The sequence below is a fragment of the Myxine glutinosa genome, chromosome 1, assembly GCF_964187855.1.
Source record: "Myxine glutinosa chromosome 1, kmMyxGlut1.1, whole genome shotgun sequence".
Lineage (NCBI taxonomy): Eukaryota > Metazoa > Chordata > Myxini > Myxiniformes > Myxinidae > Myxine > Myxine glutinosa.
In genome coordinates, this window is record NC_136261.1 from 435,748,178 (window position 1) to 435,772,547 (window position 24,370).

The 24,370-nt window shown below is 42.9% G+C and overlaps 2 protein-coding genes across 3 annotated transcripts in view; both read right to left on the bottom strand.

Moving 5' to 3' along the window:
- LOC137419063 (uncharacterized) overlaps positions 1–24,370 on the bottom strand; it is a 1,330,575-nt gene that overhangs the window by 1,054,079 nt on the left and 252,126 nt on the right. The gene's annotated exons all lie outside the window — the stretch shown is intronic.
- Positions 2,634–24,370, bottom strand: part of LOC137420534 (uncharacterized) — an 84,857-nt gene continuing 63,120 nt past the window's right edge. Inside the window, exons 2-3 of one of the 2 annotated variants that reach the window (XM_078770720.1) lie at positions 4,467–4,940; positions 2,634–4,382 (exon numbers count right to left, since the gene is read on the bottom strand). In XM_078770720.1, the coding sequence (XP_078626846.1) occupies positions 3,205–4,382; positions 4,467–4,722 (1,434 nt within the window). In that variant the 5' untranslated portion in view covers positions 4,723–4,940 and the 3' untranslated portion in view covers positions 2,634–3,204. Of the gene's footprint in view, positions 4,941–24,370 lie in introns of both variants that reach the window. The other variant, XM_078770719.1, reaches the window with a different exon arrangement.

Here is a 24,370-nt window from a genome sequence, read left to right on the forward strand (position 1 = left end):
GTGATCGGGGGCTCATCACGGTGTTTCACAGGTAGGATGATCCATCAATGCGTGATAGGGGGCTCATCACGGTGTTTCACAGGTAGCATGATCCATCAATGAGTGATTGGGGCCTCATCACGGTGTTTCACAGGTAGGATGATCCATCAATGCATGGTAGGGGGCTCATCCAGGTGTTTCTCAGGCAGTATGATCCATCAATGCGCGGTACAGGGCTCATCCAGGTGTTTCACAGGTAGGACGATCCATCAATGCGTGTTAGGGTGCTCACCCAGGTGTTTCACAGGTAGGATGATCCATCAATGCACGGTATGGGGCTCATCCCGGTGTTTCACAGGTAGGATAATCCATCAATGCACGGTATGAGGCTCATCCAGGTATTTCACAGGTAGGATGATCCATCAATGCACGGTATGAGGCTCATCATGGTGTTTCACAGGTAGCATGATCCATCAATGCGCGATCGGGGGCTCATCACACGATTGGGTGTTTCACAGGAAGGACTTTGCATAATGGAGGATGCCCAGTTAGTGACTGGCTTTGGAGGTAAGCTTTGGCATGTGGCTTTCTCAGGAAAGATCATGGCAGATTGTGAGATCAAAAATCTTGAGTGACAGAACTTCTTCGAAGAGGGTTGTTGAGAAACTGGATGTGAGGGTTTTCCGGACGGTATTTTCGGAGAGACGAGGTGAGAGTGTGAGATTTGTTTGGTTTGAAAGACATATCCCATTTGTTTGACCAGCTTGTAATTTTATCTAAGTCTGCAGAGAGTCGAGGCTTTTTTTTTGGCCGGAAGTGTCGATCTGATGGATGAGAGATGGAACGGCAGAGGGTGGAGTCATCAGCAAAAATATAAAGATTTTCCAGAGAGTCAGAAAGATAACCGATGAAAATGAGAAAAAGCACAGGGCACAGAACACTGCCTCGAGAAACTCCGGCTAAGTCAGGAAGAGTAGATGAGAATATTGGATTTAGAGTCCCACGTTGAATGCGACAGAAAAAAAATCTGTGAGCCATGCATGGAGATTTCCATGGATACTATAACAGGAGAGTTTGGTGAGCATGGTGAGGATGCTAGACTGTATCAAAGTCACAATATATGTCAAGGGAGATGGCTCCGATTTCCTGTCTGGCATTGAGGACATCCGTCCATTGTTGAGACAACCGAAGCAGCATGTCCAGAGTAGATTGGCCTGGTTTGAATCCATATTGATGATCGAAGATCAAGCCATTGGAGAAGAAGAAGGATTTAATGTCGGAAGTGATGATGGATTCCACGACCTTGCAGATGATTGGGAGGAAGATGACTGGTCTGTAATTGCAAGGATCTGTTTTTGGAATTTTTACTTTTGGAATAATTATTTAGCTTGGTGTGGCCAGTGGCCACATCGACTTGAATCTCAACCTTTTAGGGGGGGGGGGGGGGGAGAAGGGAGAGGCGTTCACTTCCCCTCTCCTCTTCTATGGAAGTCGGTGTTCACAGGTATTTTCACCATTAGCAATGCATTACCATTGATGTTGAAAAAAATGTTACAGCAACCAGCTGTGTGGTCTTCTACATTGGGACCTGTGTAACTGAGCTGCTTAGCAGTAATCAGTGATGACATGAAGTGCAGTCTTGCCATTGTGGTAAATGCTATTCAAAGCTTTCAGCTGGTTTGGTGAACAACTCTCGGTTTGATCAGGATTATTTATGGGGATATGGACAACTCCAAGCTCTCCACTGACTGATAAATTATAATTGATCATTATGTGCCATTACACCTTTTTATAATGGAGCAAACGTATATGGTTATGGCGTTATGTATGTTTGTTTATATGCGACCAAAACGTCTTCTGATTCTTCAAATAAAATTAACACCCACCTAATTATGTTTGGACTGCTGAGACCCCTCAGACCTTTGACAACCCTTTAAGTTCCCCAAGACCCTTAAGAACACCAACACCCCTGAAGACCCAAAACACCCTGAAGACCCAAAAGACCCTTAAAGACCTAGACGAACCAAAAGACTCTTAAGACCCAAAAGCCCCTGAAGACAACAAAGACCCAAAATACACCAACTACACAAAAGTCATTGAAGATCCAAAATACCCCAAAGACCCCAAAACACCCTAAGACCCCAAAGTCCCAAAAACACCCTGAAGACCCAAAACACTGAATACCCAAAACACCACGAAGATCCAAAATACCCCGAAGACCCAAAACACCCAGAAGACCCAAAAGACCCAAAACACCCCAAAGACCCAAAATACCCTCAAAGGCCCAGAGGATCCAAAACATCCCAAAGACCTAAAATACCACAAAAATACGCTTAAAGACCCAGATGACCCAAAAGACCCTAAATCCCCCAAAGACACCAAAGACCAAAAGGACCCCAAAGACCCAAAATACCTTTAAAGGCCCAGAGGATCCAAAATATCCCAAAGACCAAAAAGACCTCGAAGACCCCAGAAAGACCTTTAAAGACCCAGATGACCCCAAAAAAACCCAAAGCCCCCGAAGACAACAAAGACCAAAAAGACCCCAAAGACCCCGAAATGGGCAAATATGCCTATCCCTCTGAAACGACATGTGGTGAGGCGCACAGACGCGCGAAGTCACGCTGGTATTCCCAATAACACAGACAAGTGCATTTGTGCTTTTAGGAGCTCTCTTTATTGAGAAAGCCTTCACAAATTCAAGTTTCGTGAAAAACATAGGCAGGCGCCTTCTTTTGACAAACAATTTTACATCAAGGGTGTTCTCCCCATGTCACACAAGGCAATGAAACATGCACAACTGCAAATATTGAGTAAAAATTGATGTTCAAACTGTCATGGAAAGATGCCATCTGAGCATAATCAAAATGGGACCAGAAAAACAACTAAATCAGATAGAAAACTAAATTCCAAAATACTAGTCACAATAATAAAAGAGAACAGAAAAAGTTCTCCCAGACTCAAAAATTCCACCTCCTTTTTCAATTAAGGATCATGATTCATGAACCAGTTTGTGAAACTTCATTCTCATAAATTTGCTCCAAGGGCTCGTTTTAGAATCCTCACTGAACCCCTCTCAGCCTCCACTGTCATTTGTTTGTCGTGATATTCCCCCAGAATGCTTTTAAAGTACTGCTATGGTTTTGCTTGATCATCGAGATTCCCTGTTGTCCAACTTTCATAGATTAAATTTTAGGTTTCTTCAATTTCGAAATTCACTTTACCTCATTTTTCATATCCTGGTATGTCAGATTTCAGATCTCTTGTATGGATCTTTACACGTGATTTCAAATGGCCACAATGATCGAAACCTTTTTCACATATCAAGCATTTGTGAAGTCGCTCTCCTGTATGGATTCCCATATGTGATTTCAAACTGCCTTTTACAGAGAAACCTTTATCACATATCGAGCATTTGTAAGGTTTTTCTCCTGTATGGATCCTCATGTGTAATTTTAAATGGCTGGTTTGAGAGAAACCTTTATCACATATCGAGCATTTGTAAGGTTGTTCTCCTGTATGGATCCTCATGTGTAATTTAAAATTGCTGCTACGAGAGAAACCTTTATCACATATCGAGCATTTGTAAGGCCGCTCTCCTGTATGGATCCTCATGTGTAATTTCAAACTGCTGCTACGAGAGAAACCTTTATCACATATCGAGCATTTGTAAGATTGTTCTCCTGTATGGATCCTCATATGTGATTTCAAACTGCCTTTTATAGAGAAACCTTTATCACATATTGAGCATTTGTAAGGTTTTTCTCCTGTATGGATCCTCATGTGTAATTTTAAATGGCTGGTTTGAGAGAAACCTTTATCACATATCGAGCATTTGCAAGGTTTTTCTCCTGTATGGATCCTCATGTGTAATTTCAAATTGCTGCGACAAGAGAAACCTTTATCACATATCGAGCATTTGTAAGGTTGTTCTCCTGTATGGATCCTCATGTGTAATTTAAAATTGCTGCTAAGAGAGAAACCTTTATCACATATCGAGCATTTGTAAGGCCGCCCTCCTGTATGGATCCTCATGTGTAATTTCAAACTGCTGCTACGAGAGAAACCTTTATCACATATTGAGCATTTGTAAGGTTGTTCTCCTGTATGGATCCTCATATGTAATTTCAAACTGTATTTTATAGAGAAACCTTTATCACATATCGAGCATTTGTAAGGTTTTTCCCCTGTATGGATCCTCATGTGCAATTTCAAATCGCCTTTTTGAGAGAAACCTTTATCACATATCGAGCAATTGTAAGGTTCTTCTCCTGTATGGATCCTCATATGTAATTTCAAACTGTCTTTTCGAGAGAAACCTTTATCACATATCGAGCATTTGTAAGGTCGCTCTCCTGAATGGATCCTCATATGTAATTTCAAACTGCTGCTATGAGAGAAACCTTTATCACATATCGAGCATTTGTAAGGTTGTTCTCCTGTATGGATCCTCATATGCAATTTCAAATAGCCTTTTCGAGAGAAACCTTTATCACATATCGAGCATTTGTAAGGTTGCTCTCCTGTGTGGATCCTCATATGTGATTTCAAACTCTCTTTTCGAGAGAAACCTTTATCACATATCGAGCATTTGCCAGGTCGCTCTCCTGTATGGATCCTCATATGTAATTTCAAATGGCTTTTTCTCAGGAAACCTTTATCACAGACAGAGCACTTGTGGGGGTGTTTTCCAGTGTGGATTCTCATGTGTATTTTGATGTTACTCATTGAAGTAAAATCCATTTTGCATACATTACACTTCTAACGTATTCGCCTTTCTAGAACCTTTTTGTGTTTCTTTAATTTAATATTAATCTTGGTGTTATGAGGCCCAGACATGCACTTGTATTTTATAGGAAGGGAGTCTTCATGTCATGATGACATTTGACATTTTGAATCTTCTGTGACAGATGAATCCTTGTTGTGTTGTCTGCCTTCCACATGTACAGCTTGGACATCACCTGTGTACAAATAGGCATCAGTCTTTGCAAGGAAATGGGATTGAGAACCATCTTGTGAGTTCATAGAACATGTTACATCATGGAATGTATACTTCAATTTCAAATAGAAACATCGGGGCAATACCCCTGGCCACTTATCTGGTAGAATTAAGCAGTATACTACACTGACTAAAGGTATTTTAAACCATATCATGGCATTTTTAACCAATTTCCATGGATGCTTAAAGACAGGGCAGCATGTACAATCATAGTCACATAATCATAAGACTTTAAACAAACAAAACAAAAAACTTTTGGAGGGGCAATCTACCCGCCCCCCATAGATTATTTTCCATCCCGATTTTTAAAAATGCCGTGAACAATCTTTGGTACAGCACGGGTGCTAAGGTTTGTGGTAATGTTTGATTGAAATCGTGTGTGTAGTTTCAGTGAGGAAAACATCTATTTTGGGGGGTAAAACCTGAACCCACTTTGATCCCTGGTGGACCCTTTCAACACCGGCGTTTCTTTTTTTAATGCCATGAACAAACTTTAGTTACAACATAACAAATATCATTTGTGCCAAGTTTGGTCACAATCCCATCAGCGGTTTCAGAGAAGAAGTTGCAAGTGTTTATGGAGTGACAGACGGATGGACGGACTGATGACGTGCCACTTCGTTCGACGTGAACTAATAATGAAGTTAAAGATTATGAAAAAGAAAACTTCCGGATGTTAAGCACTATTGAAGCAGGTTTCTACATCACCGTTATACACCATCCTATTTAACATGTACAAGTCCTACTAAACTGGAAGATAGCAGAAGTAACAAGAAGGCGATTTGTGTTCAATAGTTTTCAAGTATTTAAATCAATTTACATAAAATAAAGATTGTAAAATTTATTTGAAAACTTTTCTGGAATTTACTGGCGTTGCACTGTGTCTATTACATTAGTTATTTGTGCCTGTTGTTTGTCTCATTTATGATGTCATTATAAACAATACTTTTCCGGTTTTAAATGATTTCAAGTTTGTTTGACTCCCAAGCAGCAGACAGAGTGAAAATATTGTTGCAGACGCAGGGTTTGGGGTGTGTAGCAAGTGGGACTTCTCGGAATCTCCCCGACCTCTGGACCCGCAGGTCGCCATGCCATGGATAGGTTTGTGGCCTGAAGAGATGTTAAGCAACTACTGACACCGATTGAGACCATCAAACCTGGTGTTAGGGATATTTTTCCTACAGTAGTATGTAATGGATGAACCAAAAATTCAATGTCCATCAACTTGTCAGAAGAGAGTCACAAATTTTAATTCCTGAGGAGGATAGCACTTTCTGTCTCCAAAGAAATACACAGCAATAAAACAATAACCCTTATCAAACCAAGGAGAGCATGGTACAATTCACAAAAACACACAACGAAGATGTACAACAAATCCTAGGTCAAAGTCCAGAGTGAAAATCCTGGTACAGTAGGGATGCACAAAGAAATATCATACTAAACACCAGCATGCACAGTATACAGTTAACATACAGAATCAACCAGCCAAGTGAAGTATCCTGGCTATTTGGTCATTCATTCTGATTTTTTTTATACAGTTTCAAGTGGGAGGAGCAAGTGGAGGGGGGAGGAGTGAAGAGAGGGGAGGAGAGCAGTAGGATTGGTTGGGCAAACTTTGGGTGGGAGGGGACAAGTGGAGGGGGGAGGAGCGAAAAGAGGGGAGGAGAGCAATACGATTGTTTGGGCAAAGTTTGTGTGGGAGGGGACAAGTGGAGGGGGGAGGAGCAAAGAGGGAAGGAGAGCAATAGGATTGGTTGGGCAAAGTTTGAGTGGGAGGGCGCGAGGATCGGAGGAATCTTGAGATGAGGGTGCTTCCCGCTGAGAGCAGGTTTGCATCCCAAATTCTTTAATGTGGTTTTCTGCTTTCCATTGTCTCCTGCAAAACATCTCGGAGCCCCATCTCTCTAATCCCTTCAAGCACATCTGAAGGTCATTCTCAGTGAAGAGGATATATCTTTTTACTCATTTTTGACACGACAAGAACAAAGACCACTTACTCTATTTCAAAGCACATTTTTTAGCAATATTATCCTTACCCACAACCAAATAATTACAGCGCCTCCATTATTATACCATATTACGAATTAACACACTAGCAACATGGGTTTTTTGATAAGTCATGTTAAAACTTCAAAATCAATAGCTATGGCAATCCCCATCCTTTTTCAATCTGCAAATCCTACTGCAATCCCACAAAAGGTTAACCCTTATCAAATACTAATAAGCTATTTTGATTCAGTGTTTAATTATCGTTCTTGTTGAGAGATTTTCCTGAGAACGCTGGCAATTTCATTAAAACTATTTATTAAATAAACTCCTAAGTAAGAAAGAAAAAAGCGTCCGCTGACTGTCTTTACAACAGTCAGCGCAGAGCGACTTATCTGCCTTCATTGTTCGACTCTGAAATAATCACCAAGTACTTTGCATTTCACTTATCTAGTTTCAGACGTCGTGCTGAGTTGATTACTCAGTCACAATGAAAGCTTGCTCGCCGAGCACATTGATAAACAACCTTGATGATCCAGCGATTACCTAGTGAGACATTATGGCATCAGTTGCATTATTTAATTATTTACAAAGCAAACAATATATTTTATCCAATAAGACAAACTCGGTCCAACCTTACATTATTTGGAAAAACCCTATTTGTAATATTATTTCCCTCAGTCATTTATGACAATATGTGCTCCGCCATTGCTTCCACTAAGAATTCTGGGCAGTGCCGGAGATAATTTGCCAACTGCAAGGGGATCGCAAAGTTTGCATGGAAACCACAAAAAAACACCTGCAGACTAGGAATGGAGGGTTGAGGCTCATAAAAGTTGCTTGCTTCATAAATTTACACTTCCACACTGGCAACACAATTGATTTCGGCAGGCGATCCTTCCATGGCCTGAACAGGTAGGCAGCTTCTCCTCGGGTGCCCAACACATTCAAACAGCAGCGATTGCTCTGGCGTTACAGCTTTAAAGCCGCTTCCTCACAAAATATTCTCCACTATGTAAACTCCTCCTGTGGAAAAGTTCGGCGGCACATCTGTAACCTGCCATTTAATTCAAATGTTCGCACTGACATTTGGCGGATTTCCTCCAGGGAACCCGGACGTGTTCTCGACATCCACTGCTCATGCTGTGGAACCTCCACAGACGTCATACACATACGCGCAGCCCCGTAACCTTCACCACGCCCACTCTTGCAACATGGTACAGCCGGTACATCCCCAAATTGCCTCGCGGACCAACAAACACAACTTGCACACATCGGCCATCTCACAATTTCTCGCACACCATTTATTCACACGATACACTCCACAGTCAATCTTACTCCATTCGCACACATGGGTCACTCCATGATAGTTTATACACTACTTTACATATGAGCCTTTCCGCGGAGATCCCGCAACTGAATTTGCCATTTTTGCCGGGTGCACCATTTATGCCACGCACACTCACCCACACACCATTTCTTGGAAAAAAAAATTTCAATCATCTGCATTCATGCGTTTTGCCGGGAATGGACCATTAACATACAGTGACAGCAGCACCTTGAAATGTGACATCCCTTGGACAGGTACGGATTACAAACCTGTTATTTTTAATCTCCCACAAACAGGACCAGAACATACTCGCATTTAAAATATTTCCCGCTCGGTAACCTCACCCCTCCCCTCAGTCAAGCTAATGGTTACCCCCGTCTGAATCGGTGCATGACCTGTGCTCTCGATCGTTCATACACTCCACTCAGCACGCTCACTGCACACACTCCGTTATACTCAGGCTCGACACTCCACGGAACCCCGGGTTCGACATTCCACCCAAGCTCAGCACACACCCTTCCACACCATGAATTCGCCTCAGTTCACACAGCCTCACCTCATCGTGGTCCACTTTGATCGCTCATATGCTCTCCACCTGCACCTGCCATGTGTTATCCCGATCTTTCCACATTGTTTCTACACAATCCATGAACTCCTCCTTAACATGCTTTGCCCTTTCACTTGTCTGTAATCATTCTTCTTTGCTTTTATCCATTTCATTTCTAACTCGATGACTTGGCTCTTACATGAACCTCGATCTTGTATGCCAAAAAAAATAAAAATAAACTCACCAGGAACGATGTTCACAGGAGGTTATGCGATGGCGAGTCGTCCATCCGTAAACACTTGCAACTTCTTCTTCGAAATCACGAATGGGATTGCGAGCAAATTTGCCACAAATGATATTTGTTGTGTTGTGACAAAAGTTTGTTCATGGCGTTAAAACAATCGGGGTCTAAGGGGGTCTTCCAAAGGTCAAAGTAGATCCAGGGTTGACCCCCCAAAATAGGTATTAGCTTTATCCTCTGAAACTACACAAACAATTTCGATGAAACCACAACCTTCATCACCCGTGATATACCAATATTTGTTAAAGGCATTACAAAAAATTGGGTATCTCCATAGATATATATATATATATATATATTATATATATATATATATTATATATATATATATATATATGTCAGGTCGCAGATCTGTTACTGCTTAAATGCCCTGTTATGGATGTCGTCAGACTAATATGTTATGTTATAAATGCTGTTTAAAAATGCTATTTCATAAAGTTAATAAAAGGTTGCCGCTTCGTTTTAGTTTAAAATGAGAAAATGCTCGCTTCATCCATGCTGAACGTCTGGCCTCATTGTATACGTGTGCCCCTTGAAAGCTAGATAAGCCTAAGTCATAAACCTTCTCTCTTCTCCCAGACAGCGCCTCAAACCGCGGGCAGGAAAATGGATAATATGCGCGCGGAATGTGTATCTTCACGTAGGATGCTTGAATCGTAGACATATAACCTTTGATAAACGGCCGAAACATTAATTATATTTCGTATAATCACAGCGACGCTTGAGTTACAATAAATATGCTTTGAATTTATGTTTAAATGAGAAATGTGAACTGAAGGTGCTTTTAACACCTGGAACTCATCAGAACAACCTCATTTACTTTATTGTCTTATCGGAACCAAGAATGCAATCCCCTTTCAGTGAGTTATATTTTCTGTCACCTCGGAGCCTTGAAAACACATCTGGTCCGGATCCTAACGGTGCGTGCTCCACTCCCCCAAGATGAAAGGACGGATGACGGTGGGGGCTCGGCCCACTAGGGATAACGGTGGGAGGAACTCTCGCCAGTTCCTTTGTTCTCTCGGAGATTTTCTGATAAAACGTGTCCCTATATAAGTGGACTGTGAATCAATGTATTTTCAGGAAGTCTAGACGTGGCATGAAGCTGGTTCGTGCTGTAGATGTCTCAGTCTCCTCCAGATCTGTATAATTGGTATTTTAATAAAGTTTCGTCATTCTCAATCTCAAACTGTTGGTGAACTTCTGTTACGATCGGTGGAGAGGTGTTCCCCACATATATATATATATATATATATATATATATATATATATATATATATATATATATATATATATATATATATATATATATATATATATATATATATATGTGTGTGTGTGTATGTATATATATATAATTATTATTAATAATAATAATAATAATGCATTTATTTTATATAGCGCTTTTCAGGAAGCCCAAAGACGCTTTGACAGAGTGCAAAACATAATGCATAGCAAAACATAAAAACATTTGCAAAAAAAGAAGAATCAATGGGGAAACATTCAAAGCACAAAGGAGGGAGAAGGAGAGGAGATAATCACGGGTTAGATGCTGTGGGTTAAATGTTGAATGCAGTGTTGAACAGGTGGGTCTTGAGTGATGTTTTGAATGTGGTGAGTGAGGAGGAGTCTCTGATGGTGTGAGGTAGCGAGTTCCAGAGGGTGGGAGCAGCGATGGAGAAGGCCCTGTCCCCCCAGGATCTAAATTTGGTCCGGATGGGGGGGGGGGTCAGGAGGTTGGTACCAGCAGAGCGGAGGTTGCGGGTGGGAGTGTGTCTGGAGAGGAGGTCAGCCAGGTAGGATGGGGCCAGGTTATGGAGGGCTTTGTAGGTCAAGAGGAGGATTTTGTACTGGATTCTCTGGGAGATGGGGAGCCAGTGAAGCTTGTAAAGGACGGGGGTGATGTGGTCACGGGTCCGGGAATGGGTGAGTAGACGGGCAGCGGAGTTCTGAATGTATTGGAGTTTATTGGTGATTGTTGAGGGTGAACCATAAAGGAGGCTATTGCAGTAGTCCAGACGGGAAGTGATGAAGGCGTGGATGAGGGTTTCTGCAGCCACGGAGGAGAGGGATGGACGGAGACGGGCGATGTTTTTCAGGTGAAAGAGGGCTGTCTTTGTGATCTGTTTAGTGTATTTGTCGAAGGAGAGGGTTTGGTCAAAGATGATGCCAAGATTCCGGATGTGAGGGGAGGTGGATACTGTGGAAACCGTCGATGTTGAGGGCAAAGTTATGGGTGGACTTGTTGAGCGTTTTTGGGCCAATGATGATTATTTCAGATTTATCACAGTTAAGTTTGAGGAAGTTGATTTGAAGCCAGGATTTTATTTCAGTGATGCAGTTTGTCAGGATAGAGTGGGTAGCGGTGGAGATAGACTTGGTGGAGATGAAAAGCTGGATGTCATCGGCGAAGCAGTGGAATTGGAGACCATGACAGCGGATTAAGTGACCGAGGGGCGACAGGTAAAGGATGAAGAGGAGGGGGCCAAGAACTGAACCTTGGGGGACACCTTGGGGGAGGGGAGCAGTGGGGGATTTGCAGTTATTGATGGAGATGAACTGACGTCTGTCAGAGAGGTATGATTTAATCCAAGAGAAGGCAGTGCCGGTAATGTTAAAGGTGGTTTCAAGTCGGGTGAGGAGGATGGTGTGATTGATGGTGTCAAAGGCGGCGCTGAGGTCGAGGAGGATGAGAATGTTGAGGTTGCCAGCATCAGAGGAGAGGAGAAGGTCATTGGTGATTTTGAGGAGAGCAGTTTCAGTACTGTGGTTGGAGCGGAATCCGGATTGGAATGTTTCATACAGGTTATTGGCAGAGAGGTGATGTTTGAGTTGAGTGGCTACAGCGCGTTCCAAAACTTTTGACAGAAAGGGTAGGTTGGAGATGGGTCTGAAGTTATTTAGGGTGTCAGGGTTTAGTCCAGGTTTTTTCAGAATGGGGGTAACAGCAGCAATTTTGAGGGACGGTGGGACGATGCCTGTAGACAGGGAGGAGTTTATTGTTGCAATGATAAGTGGAGAGAGAGCAGGAAGGGAGGCCTTGACAAAGCTGGAGGGGATGGGGTCAAGAGTGCAGGTGGCAGTTTTCATTCCGATGAGGAGTTCAGAGAGGTCAGTAGGGGAGACTGGGGAGAATTGAGACAGGGGATGGCAGGATAAGGGGGGGGGCAGGTGGTTTGAGGGGGAGCGGGTGCGGCAGTGGTCAAGCTGTTGTAGATGTTTTCAATTTTGCGTTGGAAGAATGAAAGGAAGGAGATGCAGTTGTCTATTGTGAATGGCTGGGTGGTGGTGTTCAGGGGGCTGAGGAGTTTGTTTATTGTAGAGAAGAGTGCTTTTGGGTTTCCGGAGCCAGAGTGGATAATTTGAGAGTAGTCGGCGGAGCGGGCGCGGGAGAGGGCATCTTTATAGTGTTGTAGGTGGTCCTTGTAGGCCTGGGAGTGAACTGTGAGACCTGTTTTATTGCGGAGTCTTTCAAGTTGGCGAGCACGAGTTTTCATCAGGCGGAGTTCAGGGGTAAACCAGGGAGCAGAATGGGTGAAAGAAACTGTTTTGGTTTTTATAGGCGCAAGTTGGTCAAGGCCAGAGGAGAGAGTGTGGTTGTTGTAGTCAGTGAGGTCAGAAGGGGTGTGGAGGTCAACGAAGGGAGAAGTGGACATTTTTTCAGAGAGGGTGGATGAGAATGAGGTAGGTGAAAGAGCGTTTAGCTTACGGAAGTTGATAGTGCGATAATGCCTTGGTGCTGGGGTAGGGATGTTGATGGTCAGAGTGATGGCTCGGTGGTCAGAGAGAGTGAGGTCGGAGCCAGAGAGATGGTGCAAAATTAGTCCAGTAGAGCAGACAAGGTCCAAAATGTGACCACGGTTATGGGTAGGAAAGTTGACATGTTGAGTGAGGTTAAAGCAGGTGAGTAAATCAGTGAAGTCAGTGGTTAGCGTGGAGTCAGTGGAGTCCATGTGGATATTGAAATCACCAAGGAGGAGGATTGAGGGGGAGAGGGAACATAGCTGGGTCAGAAAGTAGGAGAAGTCAGACAGGAATGATGGGTGTGGTTTGGGAGGGCGGTAGACAACAGCCATGACTGACTGTGTGTGACCAGAGAGTTTAAAAGCCAGGTGTTCAAATGATGGAGCAGATGCGATGGAGATGAGGCTGGTCCTGATGTCTTGTCGGTGAATAACGGCAATCCCACCACCTCGGCCCTCCGAGCGTGGTTTATTGATGTAAGAATATCCATTGGGTGTGGTGAGGTTGAGCGTGTAGTAGTCCAGTGGTTGTTGCCAGGTCTCAGTGAGACAGAGAAAGTCCAGTTTATTTTCCAGGATGTAGTCGTTCAGGATGAGGCATTTGTTGTTGAGGGACCGGGTATTGAACAGGGTGAGCTTGATGTTGTTTTGTACGGCGGGTATGAATCCAGGTGATTTGGCCAGGGTTCGCAGACAGGAGGTGCGATTTTGTGCATCGTTGTGACCAGGTGTGTTGGGACGATGAGTGGGAGTGCGCTGAGCCGACCAGAGGATGGGGATGGAGTGACCTGATTGTAAATAAACAAACTTACGACCGGAGCCACGGTGAATGTACCTGGGTTGACGCAGGAGTCCATTCGATTTGATTGCTGAGATGCATGATGGGGTGGAGCGGGTTTTAAGCAGGAGAAGCCTTGCGGCGGAGTACCGCAGAGCCATGCCAGCAGAAGCGAAGGGACGAGCACGAGGCCAAGGGTGACGAGGCGAAACAATCATCACAACCCACGGGAGTGGGCCCGAGGAAACAGCGAAGGAGCCGAGCAGGTGAAGCCAGGAGCAGAGCCGGGACCATGCAGAGGGCAGACAGGAGCGAAGAGACGAGCACGAGGCCAAGGTTGAGGAGGCAAAGCGGCAAATGCAGCGGCAAACGACCACCACCGCTAATCAAGATCATGGCGGCAAACGGCCACCACCGCCGCTGCAAACAATGGGCACAACCCACGAGAGTGAGCCCGAGGAAACAGCGAAGGAGCCGAGCAGGTGAAGCCAGGAGCAGCAGAGCAGAGCCCGGACCGTGCAGAGGGCAGACTCAATGGCCAAAAATCCACCATGACCACCAGGAAAGCAAGATACGGACAATGGTCCAGTCAGAGAAGCGGCGAGCAAGCGACGCCAGCGTCCTCTCACAACCGGACCGGAAGCGGATTCATATATATAATATATATATATATATATATATATAATATATATATAATATAATATATATATAATATATATATAATATATATATATATATATATATATATATATATATATATATATATATATGTATATACATACATATACACATATGCATATATATATATATATATATATATATATATATATATATATATATATATATATATATATATATATATAGATATATATACAGTCGTCCCTCGCTATATCGCGGTTCACTTTTCGCGGCTTCGGTACATCGCGGGTTTTTCTCGCTAGTATATGTAAAATTATATCGCGGATTTTTCGCTATATCGTGGGATTTTGCGGTATAAATGTATTTTTATATACTATTATTTTAAATATTTTTGTGGTAAAATAAGCATTTTCTAGCCTAAAAAATAAAAAAACGTAAAAAAATAAGAAAAATACAGTTATTAAAACATATTACAAGAAATAAAATACTGTACATAGTGTACAGTAGAAGGAGAGACAAAGAGTCGTGCGTATGGAAAACGCAGATGCGGCAGCTTCCACTTGCGCTAGTTACCCACGTAATGGGTAACTGTAATGCTCTTTCTGGCTGTGCAGTACATTCATCATCGTCATCACCATCATCGTCATCACCTTCATCGTCATCAGTACTGCACAGCTAATTCATCATCATCTTCATCACGCAAGTTGTAGTATTGAAGAGCCGGGGCTCTTGCTTGATACGGACGAAATGACGGGCAAGACACAAACTCGTCCGAGAAGATATTTATTCTCAAAACCAACCCGGGAACACTGTAAAGCCCGTTTATCGGGCTGCATTATAAAGCACAACCAGGAACCGAAACCGAAAGCCACGCCTCTCAAGCGTGGCGTGCTTCGGTGGTCACGTGATCAACAGGTGTAGCTGATTATACCCGCAAGCGCGACACGCTTTGGTGGTCACGTGACCAGCCACTTGTGCCGCGGATCCCCGCCCGTGACGTCACCGGCTGGAGCAAGGAGATTCTGATGCTGGTCTTGCTTGGGGAACCCATGGGTCGCTGCAGTATCTTCAATGGTGAGTACCCATTAGAATTTTATATGTTGTTAAAATTACGTATGTTTAAGAGTGTAAAAAGTGTTTAAGAGTATAGGAAGTGTTTATAAGAGTATGGGAAAGGTTAATAAGAGTGTGGGAAAGGTTAATAGGAGTGTGGGGAGGCCCAAAAACGCTCACCAAGTCCACCCATAACTTTGCCCTCAACATCGACGGTTTCCCAGTATCCACCTCCCCTCACATCCGGAATCTTGGCATCATCTTTGACGAAACCCTCTCCTTCGACAAATACACTAAACAGATCACAAAGACAGCCTTCTTTCACCTGAACAACATCGCCCGTCTCCGTCCATCCCTCTCCTCCGTGGCTGCAGAAACCCTCATCCACGCCTTCATCACTTCCCGTCTGGACTACTGCAATAGCCTCCTTTATGGTTCACCCTCAACAATCACCAATAAACTCCAATACATTCAGAACTCCGCTGCCCGTCTAATCACCCATTTCCGGACCCGGGACCACATCACCCCCGTCCTTTACAAGCTTCACTGGCTCCCCATCTCCCAGAGAATCCAGTACAAAATCCTCCTCTTGACCTACAAAGCCCTCCATAACCTGGCCCCATCCTACCTGGCTGACCTCCTCTCCAGACACACTCCCACCCACAACCTCCGCTCTGCTGGTACCAACCTCCTGACTCCCCCCATCCGGACCAAATTTAGATCCTGGGGGGACAGGGCCTTCTCCATCGCTGCTCCCACCCTCTGGAACTCGCTACCTCACACCATCAGAGACTCCTCCTCACTCACCACATTCAAAACATCACTCAAGACCCACCTGTTCAACACTGCATTCAACATTTAACCCGCAGCATCTAACCCCTGACTATCTCCTCTCCTTCTCCCTCCTTTGTGCTTTGAATATTTCCCTATTGATTCTTCTTTTTTTGCAATTGTTTTTATGTTTTGCTATGCATTATGTTTTGCACTCTGTCAAAGCGTCTTTGGGCTTCCTGAAAAGCGCTATATAAAATAAATGCATTATTATTATTATTATAAAGCTTTAAAATATATACAAATAATAAAAGAAAAACAAGTACAAATACATTCAAAGTACACCGCCCCATGCCAAATAATTAAATATGCTGCAGCGCGGCATTGCCGGGGCGCCTCCGGCGCCCGGCAATACCGCAGTGCAGCTCATTGAGGCTGCATTGGGAGGGAGAGGTGTACACTAATTGATTGATTAATTGTATAATTAAAATCAATAAAAGATTATCACAAAATATTTTCATAATCAATTGGCTAATCGCATAACTAAACCACTAATGCTTCATCTGAAGATGTATTTTTAGAAATTTAATTAAATAAGTCATTTATAAAAAATTAAATAATTAATTGATTACTCAATAAATAATTAATCGATTAATCAATAAATACTTAATAGATGAAATGATTAATCAATAAATCAAAAATATCCTTGATAGCCACATCACTTGGTCACTCATGTCCAAATATTAGCTTCCCAGCTCAAAAGGTGCCTGAGATATTGGCCAAATGAGAAAGAAAATAAATAAATGATTAATAATGAAAATAAATAAATAATAATCATAAAAAAATTAAATTATTAATCAATTTGGTCAGAGAACACATAAACTACCACTATTTCATCAGAATCTGTAACTTAAAAAAAAAAAATTTTTTTGTCATTAATCGAATAATTAAATAATTAATCGATTAATTGATTAATTAATAAATCAAAAATATCCTTTGCAGCCAAATCACCTGGTCATTGGCATGTCCAAATATCAGCTTCCTAACTCAAAAGGTGCCTGAGTTAATAATGGTCAGAAGAGAAATGAAATTTAATTAATTAAATAAGTACTTAATTAAACGCTAATAATTAAATAACTCCTCAATTAATTGATTATTCAAAAAACAAAAAATACCGTATTTGACAAAGGACTTGCTCACTACTGTGCCGAAATTTCAGCTTCCTAGCTCAAAGGATGGCTGAGATATCGTCCGGACAACCAAGAAAGAAAACAAGAAACCAGAGTGAAAACTGAGTACTCTCTTTCAGCGTGCGTCACTGCCGAGCCCCCTTTGGTGCCCGGCAATGACGATTTGCAATGCCTGGAGATGGCATAGGAAAGGAGCGGTGTACAATAAGGTCGCTACTTCGCGGATTTTCGTCTATCGCGCGGGGTTCTGGAACGTATCCCCCGCGATAAACGAGGGATCACTGTATATACAGTGGTACCTCGGCTTACGAGTGCCCCAACGTACGAGTTTTTCGGGATACGAGCCGTCGCTCGGGCGGTTTGTTGCTTTGGGATACGAGCCGAGATCCGATGTACGAGCTCAAAAAATTTATTTTTTTGAATTTTCCGGTTGTGGCTTCCGGTTCCGGTCACGTGGTTATCTTGCCGTGAAAGCATCTCTGCTTGGATATAAAACACGCAATCGTCGAAATACATTAGCGAGGAATCTCCTTGCTCCAGCCGGTGACGTCATCGGCGGGGATCCCCGCCTCCAGAGTGGCTGGTCACGTGACCGCCAAAGCGTGTCGCGCGTGCGGGTATAATGAGCTACACCTGTGGATCACGTGAACACGGAAGCACGCCTCGCTTGAGAGGCATGGCTTTCGGTTTGCGTTTTGCTTTATAAGGCGCGATAAATGGGCTTTTGAGTGTTAGCGGTTCATGGCGTTGACGGTTCATGACGGTTCATGGTCAAAAACCCATTACATCAATTTTACCAGGCACTGTACAGTAAGTACAGTGGACACCAAATGCACGGTGGAAGGCTAGAAGTAGAAGATCGTCCAAGACAAGTGAGAATAAGCCATACTTTGGAGATGACGTCATTCGCTGGTCCGATAACCAAAGATGTGGTATAAAAAACCAGGTGAGCTAACAATGCAGCAATGAAGGAATTCGGCCAAGGCACCGGCACACAACGACCTACCTACATCGAAAGACTCAATGCCAATGGTGACAGAAGCCAAGACGGCCGGCTTAAACACCGCCGAAAGACCACGGTGTACCAACTTACGATGCAGAACATCTTGCACTTAATATGATGACAACAGGTGCCATCCTCTGACGTACCATTACAGGTACAGGTACAGTACACGTGAGCACAGAGCAAAAGTTCACTGAAACCGAGATTAAGAAAAAAGAAAAAACACCTCGTGGTCCGTGCTCGATATCCGAGTTTCAATCTTTTCAAACACATGATGCTCTCGGTCACGGTATCTCCTGCGAGCTGCTTCTCCTTCAACCACACAAACAACAACTTCTCCATATCTTCATGGATAGAGGTCCAGTTTATTTCTTTACATTCTCTTGTATTATGTACAGTATATACGAGGTCGTGCTTGTTTATACATTATTTGTTATTTATAAAGTACATTTTTGTTATTTAAAAGCACCTAACAAAAAAAATTGGTGTTTTTTTTTTGAGGCTGGAACGGATTAATAGCATTTCAATGCATTTGAATGGGAAAATTTGCTTTGACTTACGAGCGATTTGGTTTACGAGCTCCGTCACGGAACGGATTAAACTCGTAAGCCGAGGTACCACTGTATATATATATATATATATATATATATATATATATATATATATATATATATATATACTGTTGTGGTTTTGCAAAGCCCGTTCCCTTACAAAGGAGAGATTAAGCCCCTTTTTCTCTCTGGGTCTTCGAACCGCGAGACTGAGTCGCCACTTCCGGGCAGATGTGGAAAAGGGTCTCGGGACAATTTCGCACATACCTTAAGTACCCATGCCGCAGCGGAGGCGGGCATCGAGTCTCGCACAAATCATGCGTAATTGAGTTCACCCGAGCGGATGGCGTACCACGTGGCCTGTGCTGTTACCTTTCTTATGGAACCTGATCAGAGCGATCTAATTTGTACCATGCTAAGCCAATGATGGAGAGACAAAAGCAGTTGAATCAAAGGAATAACACGATTTAATTATACTATTTACAATGATTGGAAGAAGAACAAACACAGGGCAGTCTTACGCAGTCTTAACTTATTCCCCAGACAATGGGCCCACTTTCACACACTGGGAGATTAAGGAAGAACGTTCACGTGCCGAACGCGCCTGCTTTGGTCGCTCCAGGAACAGCTCACCCGGTGTGGCCCTCTGGCGGTCACAGCAAGTATCCAGGCGAAGGAAGGGAAGCAGGCAGGCGGGAAAATCCTCGCGGCATGTATATTGGCAAAGGCAGGCAGGCGGGGAAATATGCGCATCTGTGGCCCGGCACGGCTGTCTTTCACAGCGCGATTAATACAACTGAGCGCCCCAGTCTCACAACTCCGATTCGTAACTCGTCATTTGGGCTGCGCAACTCGTCTGCACTCCTCGGGGATCTGACTCCAGCTCAACTGAGAACTCAACTCAGCGCATCCCTTCTCATAACTGAGGTGGGGGCTCTGGGCACAGGGTTATATTGTGCCCGCCTGAGCCCAACTCAAACGTTCCAAACCCCACCTTTTGCCACAGTGGTAAGTCACTCCACTCGAGCCCTGATTGGCGGCTCGCGCATACCGTCGGCTCCTTCTCTGCCTTCCTTTGACCTCGATCAGGCCTGCCTCATGGCATTTCGCGCCAAAACCAAAAGCATCGAGGCATCGTAAAGGACCTAATTCTCATTATCCTACTCAACGCAAAACTAAACACAGGAAAGGTCTACGCTTACATTTACTAAGAAATAACTGAGCTTTAACGAGGCTACATGTTGTAGTGTAACTAAAGTATGAGGGGAAATTAACCTTTATTATAAAAACACAAAACCGCAACACTATATATATATATATATATATATATATATATATATTTATATATATATATATATATATATATATATATTTATATATATATATATATATATATATATATATATATATATATATATATATATATATATATATAGAAATATTTATATAAATATTTATATAAATATTTATATAAATATTTATATAAATATTTATATAAATATTTATATATATATATATATATATATATATATATATATATATATATATATATATATATATATATATATATATATATATATATATATATAGTTACCATTTTTGTGCGATTCCCCCTCGACAGAACGGGATACCTGCTGATTGACAAGGCATTTGATTTTGGTGTAATTGGCTGTACACCTGTCAGTGGTGACCTATCTGCAATACCAATCTGTGAGATTGGGTTGTGGAACAGCCACAGGTGAGGGAGGCTCTCCGGAAGTCAACTACAATCACCGATTGAACAAGTGGAGAGATCCTTCCTGGAAAAGTACGAGTACTAGTGTAGATTATAGGAATAAGATAGGCAACAACGCATCCAAGGCTACTCTGTACAAGGTAGAACAAACCTCAAATATATTTTACTTACAGTACACATAGTGGATAGCGTGTACAGGTGCATTCCAAAGTGCAGATCATTGTAGTTTACCTAGTACATTGAGTGAGTACTGAGTGTTATTCACACACAGGCAGAATGGGTAACAGAGCATGTAAGGGTAAACAAAGTCAACTAGATATGTCCCAAAGAGGTGCCTGCATAAATTACATGTATCAGCATTATGGTGCAGATTCAGTTGAAGATGTGGAGACCTGGTATGAATGGACAACAGGTAAGAAAAAGGAATTCCCAAAGGATGGCACTTTTGAGAGGAGCAGATGGGAAACAGAGAAGAATTGGAAGCAAGAGGGAGGCAGAAGCTGAAGGTAGATTGGAAACCATTTTATTACTGGGATGTTGAATCTTGGAACAGATGCACCAGAGCAAAAAATGGGGGGCCTGAGAAAGGAGGTGAAACAGATACAGCATAGGTTGGGAAAGGTATCCACTCAAATGCCTCTTGAAATTAGCAATGGAAAGCCATCCCAGTCCAGATTGTACCCAGAAGCAAGGTCATATGAGATAGCTCAACTGGAGAGGAAACTCCTCCACCTTATCAGAGAAATATTGTATATCAGCCACAAGCCCCTGTGGGGCCGGAGCAACATGTGGTAGTACCTGCACCTGCCGAAAGACCAGAACAAAGAGGAGCGGTTGGCTCCAGCCAACAGAGGCCAGATGAAAGAAGTGACTCATCAGAGGCAACTACCCAAGAGGGTGCAACTGGGGGACAGGAATGGATTCAGAGACAAGTACTGATTCAAAGTGAGCAAGAGACAAAACCAGTTGCAACAACTGCACATTACTTTCCACCTCACAATACAAGGAGTAAGGGGCCTGTGATCAATGCCAATCAATCAAATGATCAATGTGATTTGCCAGTGATCAATCAAAATCTGACTCTCTCGCAGAGGGACTTTGAGCAATATGGCGTTACAAATTTTCCTCAGCGGCAATTTCCAGGGTCAAATCAGGTAGGCCCAGACCTTATGTACAGACCTTGGCAGGTACATGAATTGAAAGCATTGCAGAGTAGTATGCCATCAATCAAGACAGATCCAGTTCAATTCGAAGAGGAGCTGCGATTGATTGTGGAAACTCAATTACCAACTGCAAGAGACATGGAAATACTTTTGAAATGGTTAATTCCTAACACCACAACTTTGAGAAAAATAATGGTAGATGCAAACTTGGTACATGTAGAAAATGGGCAGGTAGATATGGGCAAAGAAGCTAAAAAGGCACAGCTAAACAAATTAATGGAGACCATACAAAAATTGCCACCCGTGATTGACTGGAACAAGGTGGTTACGTGTAAACAGAAAACTGGAGAAGACACTGGTGACTATTTGGACAGACTGCAAGATGTTTTCCGACTATATTCGGGAATAGACCAGGCACAAATTGACAATGCCTTAAAACCTCTTTTTATTAATGGTCTGTTGCCAAAACTGAAGAGTGAAGTGGAAAGACAGTGTATTGCTTGGGAAGGCAAGCCGATGCAAGAAATATTGAATTATGCTTTGCATCATCAGCGAATTCAGGCCAGAAACAGTGCTATAAATGCTGAAAAATTGATGCAACTACAGACACAAGCCCTGATGACTACGAATCAACGCAGCAGGTTTCCCTATGTTTCAGGAGATACCCAGAGATTGGAGTGGCAACCCAGAGATGCAAGAGAACAGGTGGAAAGAACAGGCAATGACAGAAACCGGTGCTTCATTTGTGGAGAAATGGGACACTGGAGAAGAAGATGTCCGTATTCCAACAGAAGACAATTTCGCAAGGGAAACCAAGGACAGGGATACTACCAAATACCATCACCTCAGCCAATAAACAGGGCTCCATTGATGAACGGCCCAATTAAGGGAGGACCTCAGCAGAATAGATGGTCTGGAAAACCCTTCTGAATAGAACACAATGACCAAGTGTCAGCGCTTCCTTTAATTTCAAGGTTGCCTGCACAAGAACCTAACGTTAATTTAACAGTCAGCAGACGCGAGGCTCCTTTCTTAATTGATACAGGTGCCATGCGTTCCATGTTACAATGAGCAGATTTTCCAAATGTACCATTGTCAAAATTCCAGACAAAGGTAGTAGGAGTATCAGGGATTCCCATTGCCACATCCATCACAAAGGAATTGCGTGTTCAAATTGGCCCATTGAGTGCACATCATGCCTTTCTTGTGGCATCTGATGCTCCAGTAAATTTGATGGGAAGAGATTTATTGTGTAAATTGAACTGTACTGTCACATGTAATGAAAACTGAGTGTACCTAGAAATGCCAGAACACTCCTACGACTTTGTTTTTGATATGCTACAAAGCGCAATAGAGCCAAGAACACATTGATGGGAAATCGATGATACACAAATGGCAGAATTTTTGTGTGATAGTTTTATGACATTGAAGGATGAAATGCCCGAAGTACTGGAATGGGTAAGCAGCTACTTGATGGACTCTCTGAAATGGCAGACTGATCTTCACTGTACGACATGTTATGACCTGACAGGAGATGAGGTGTCCTATTCAGAGGTTTCTAAATACCTGGACACAAGGCACGATGTACATCTGACATCATTATGGGTAGGAAGACAGGGAGTTGGCATGTCAGTGTCTTTGATGCCAGATCAACAACTCCTGTGGAATCAACCCGAGAGGACGACCCCAAACGTCACCTTAGCGGTGGCAGAAGGATGTGAAGCAAAAGATGTTTGAACAATGATTGCAACTTTGAAAGATTGCAAAAACATGGGTTACATGGGAGAAATTCAGCAAGTCCCAATCTATGACTTAGATGGAGATGGATTTTGCTGGCAGCTCGAAAAGCAGGTGGTTTCTTCTACCTTCATCATGACTGATGAACCATCTGACGCTGAAAATGTTGGGGTTTATCTAGTCAGCTCCAAAACCAACCGTGACCCGGACCCACTCAATCAAATACCAACATGCTTGTGGACAAAGCATCCGAATGATGTGGGACGGATCAAGAGTATTGCACCTGTAAGGATTACAGTAGATGATTCTAAGCCACTGCCTAGAAAGCGCCAATATCCATTAAGACCAGAGGCAAAAGCTGGTATTGCACCAGTGATTCGATCATTGGTGGATCAGAGAGTTATATGTCGCACTGTGAGTATGTGCAACACTCCTATCTTACCTGTGAAGAAGGCAGGCAAGACTACTTGGAGATTTGTACAGGATCTTCGAGCAATTAATAATTGTCATTCCAGCCAATGCGGTGGTCCCTAACCCGATCACCATACTGTCAAGTATTCCATGCAATACAAAGTTCTACTCTGTAGTGGACTTGTGTTCAGCGTTCTTTAGTGTACCCATTCATGAAGATTCGCGCTATCTTTTTGCGTTTACGTACAATGGTCTACAGTATACATGGACTGTTTTACCACAAGGGTACACGGAGAGCCCAACTTTGTTTTCACGTGCTCTACATGAAGACCTCAGTGACATTGAATTTCCTGGAGGTTCAGTGATGGTACAATATGTTAATGATCTTCTCATATGCTCGACTTCAAAGGAAGCATGTGAGCAGGACACTGTTGTGCTACTGACAGTATTAGCA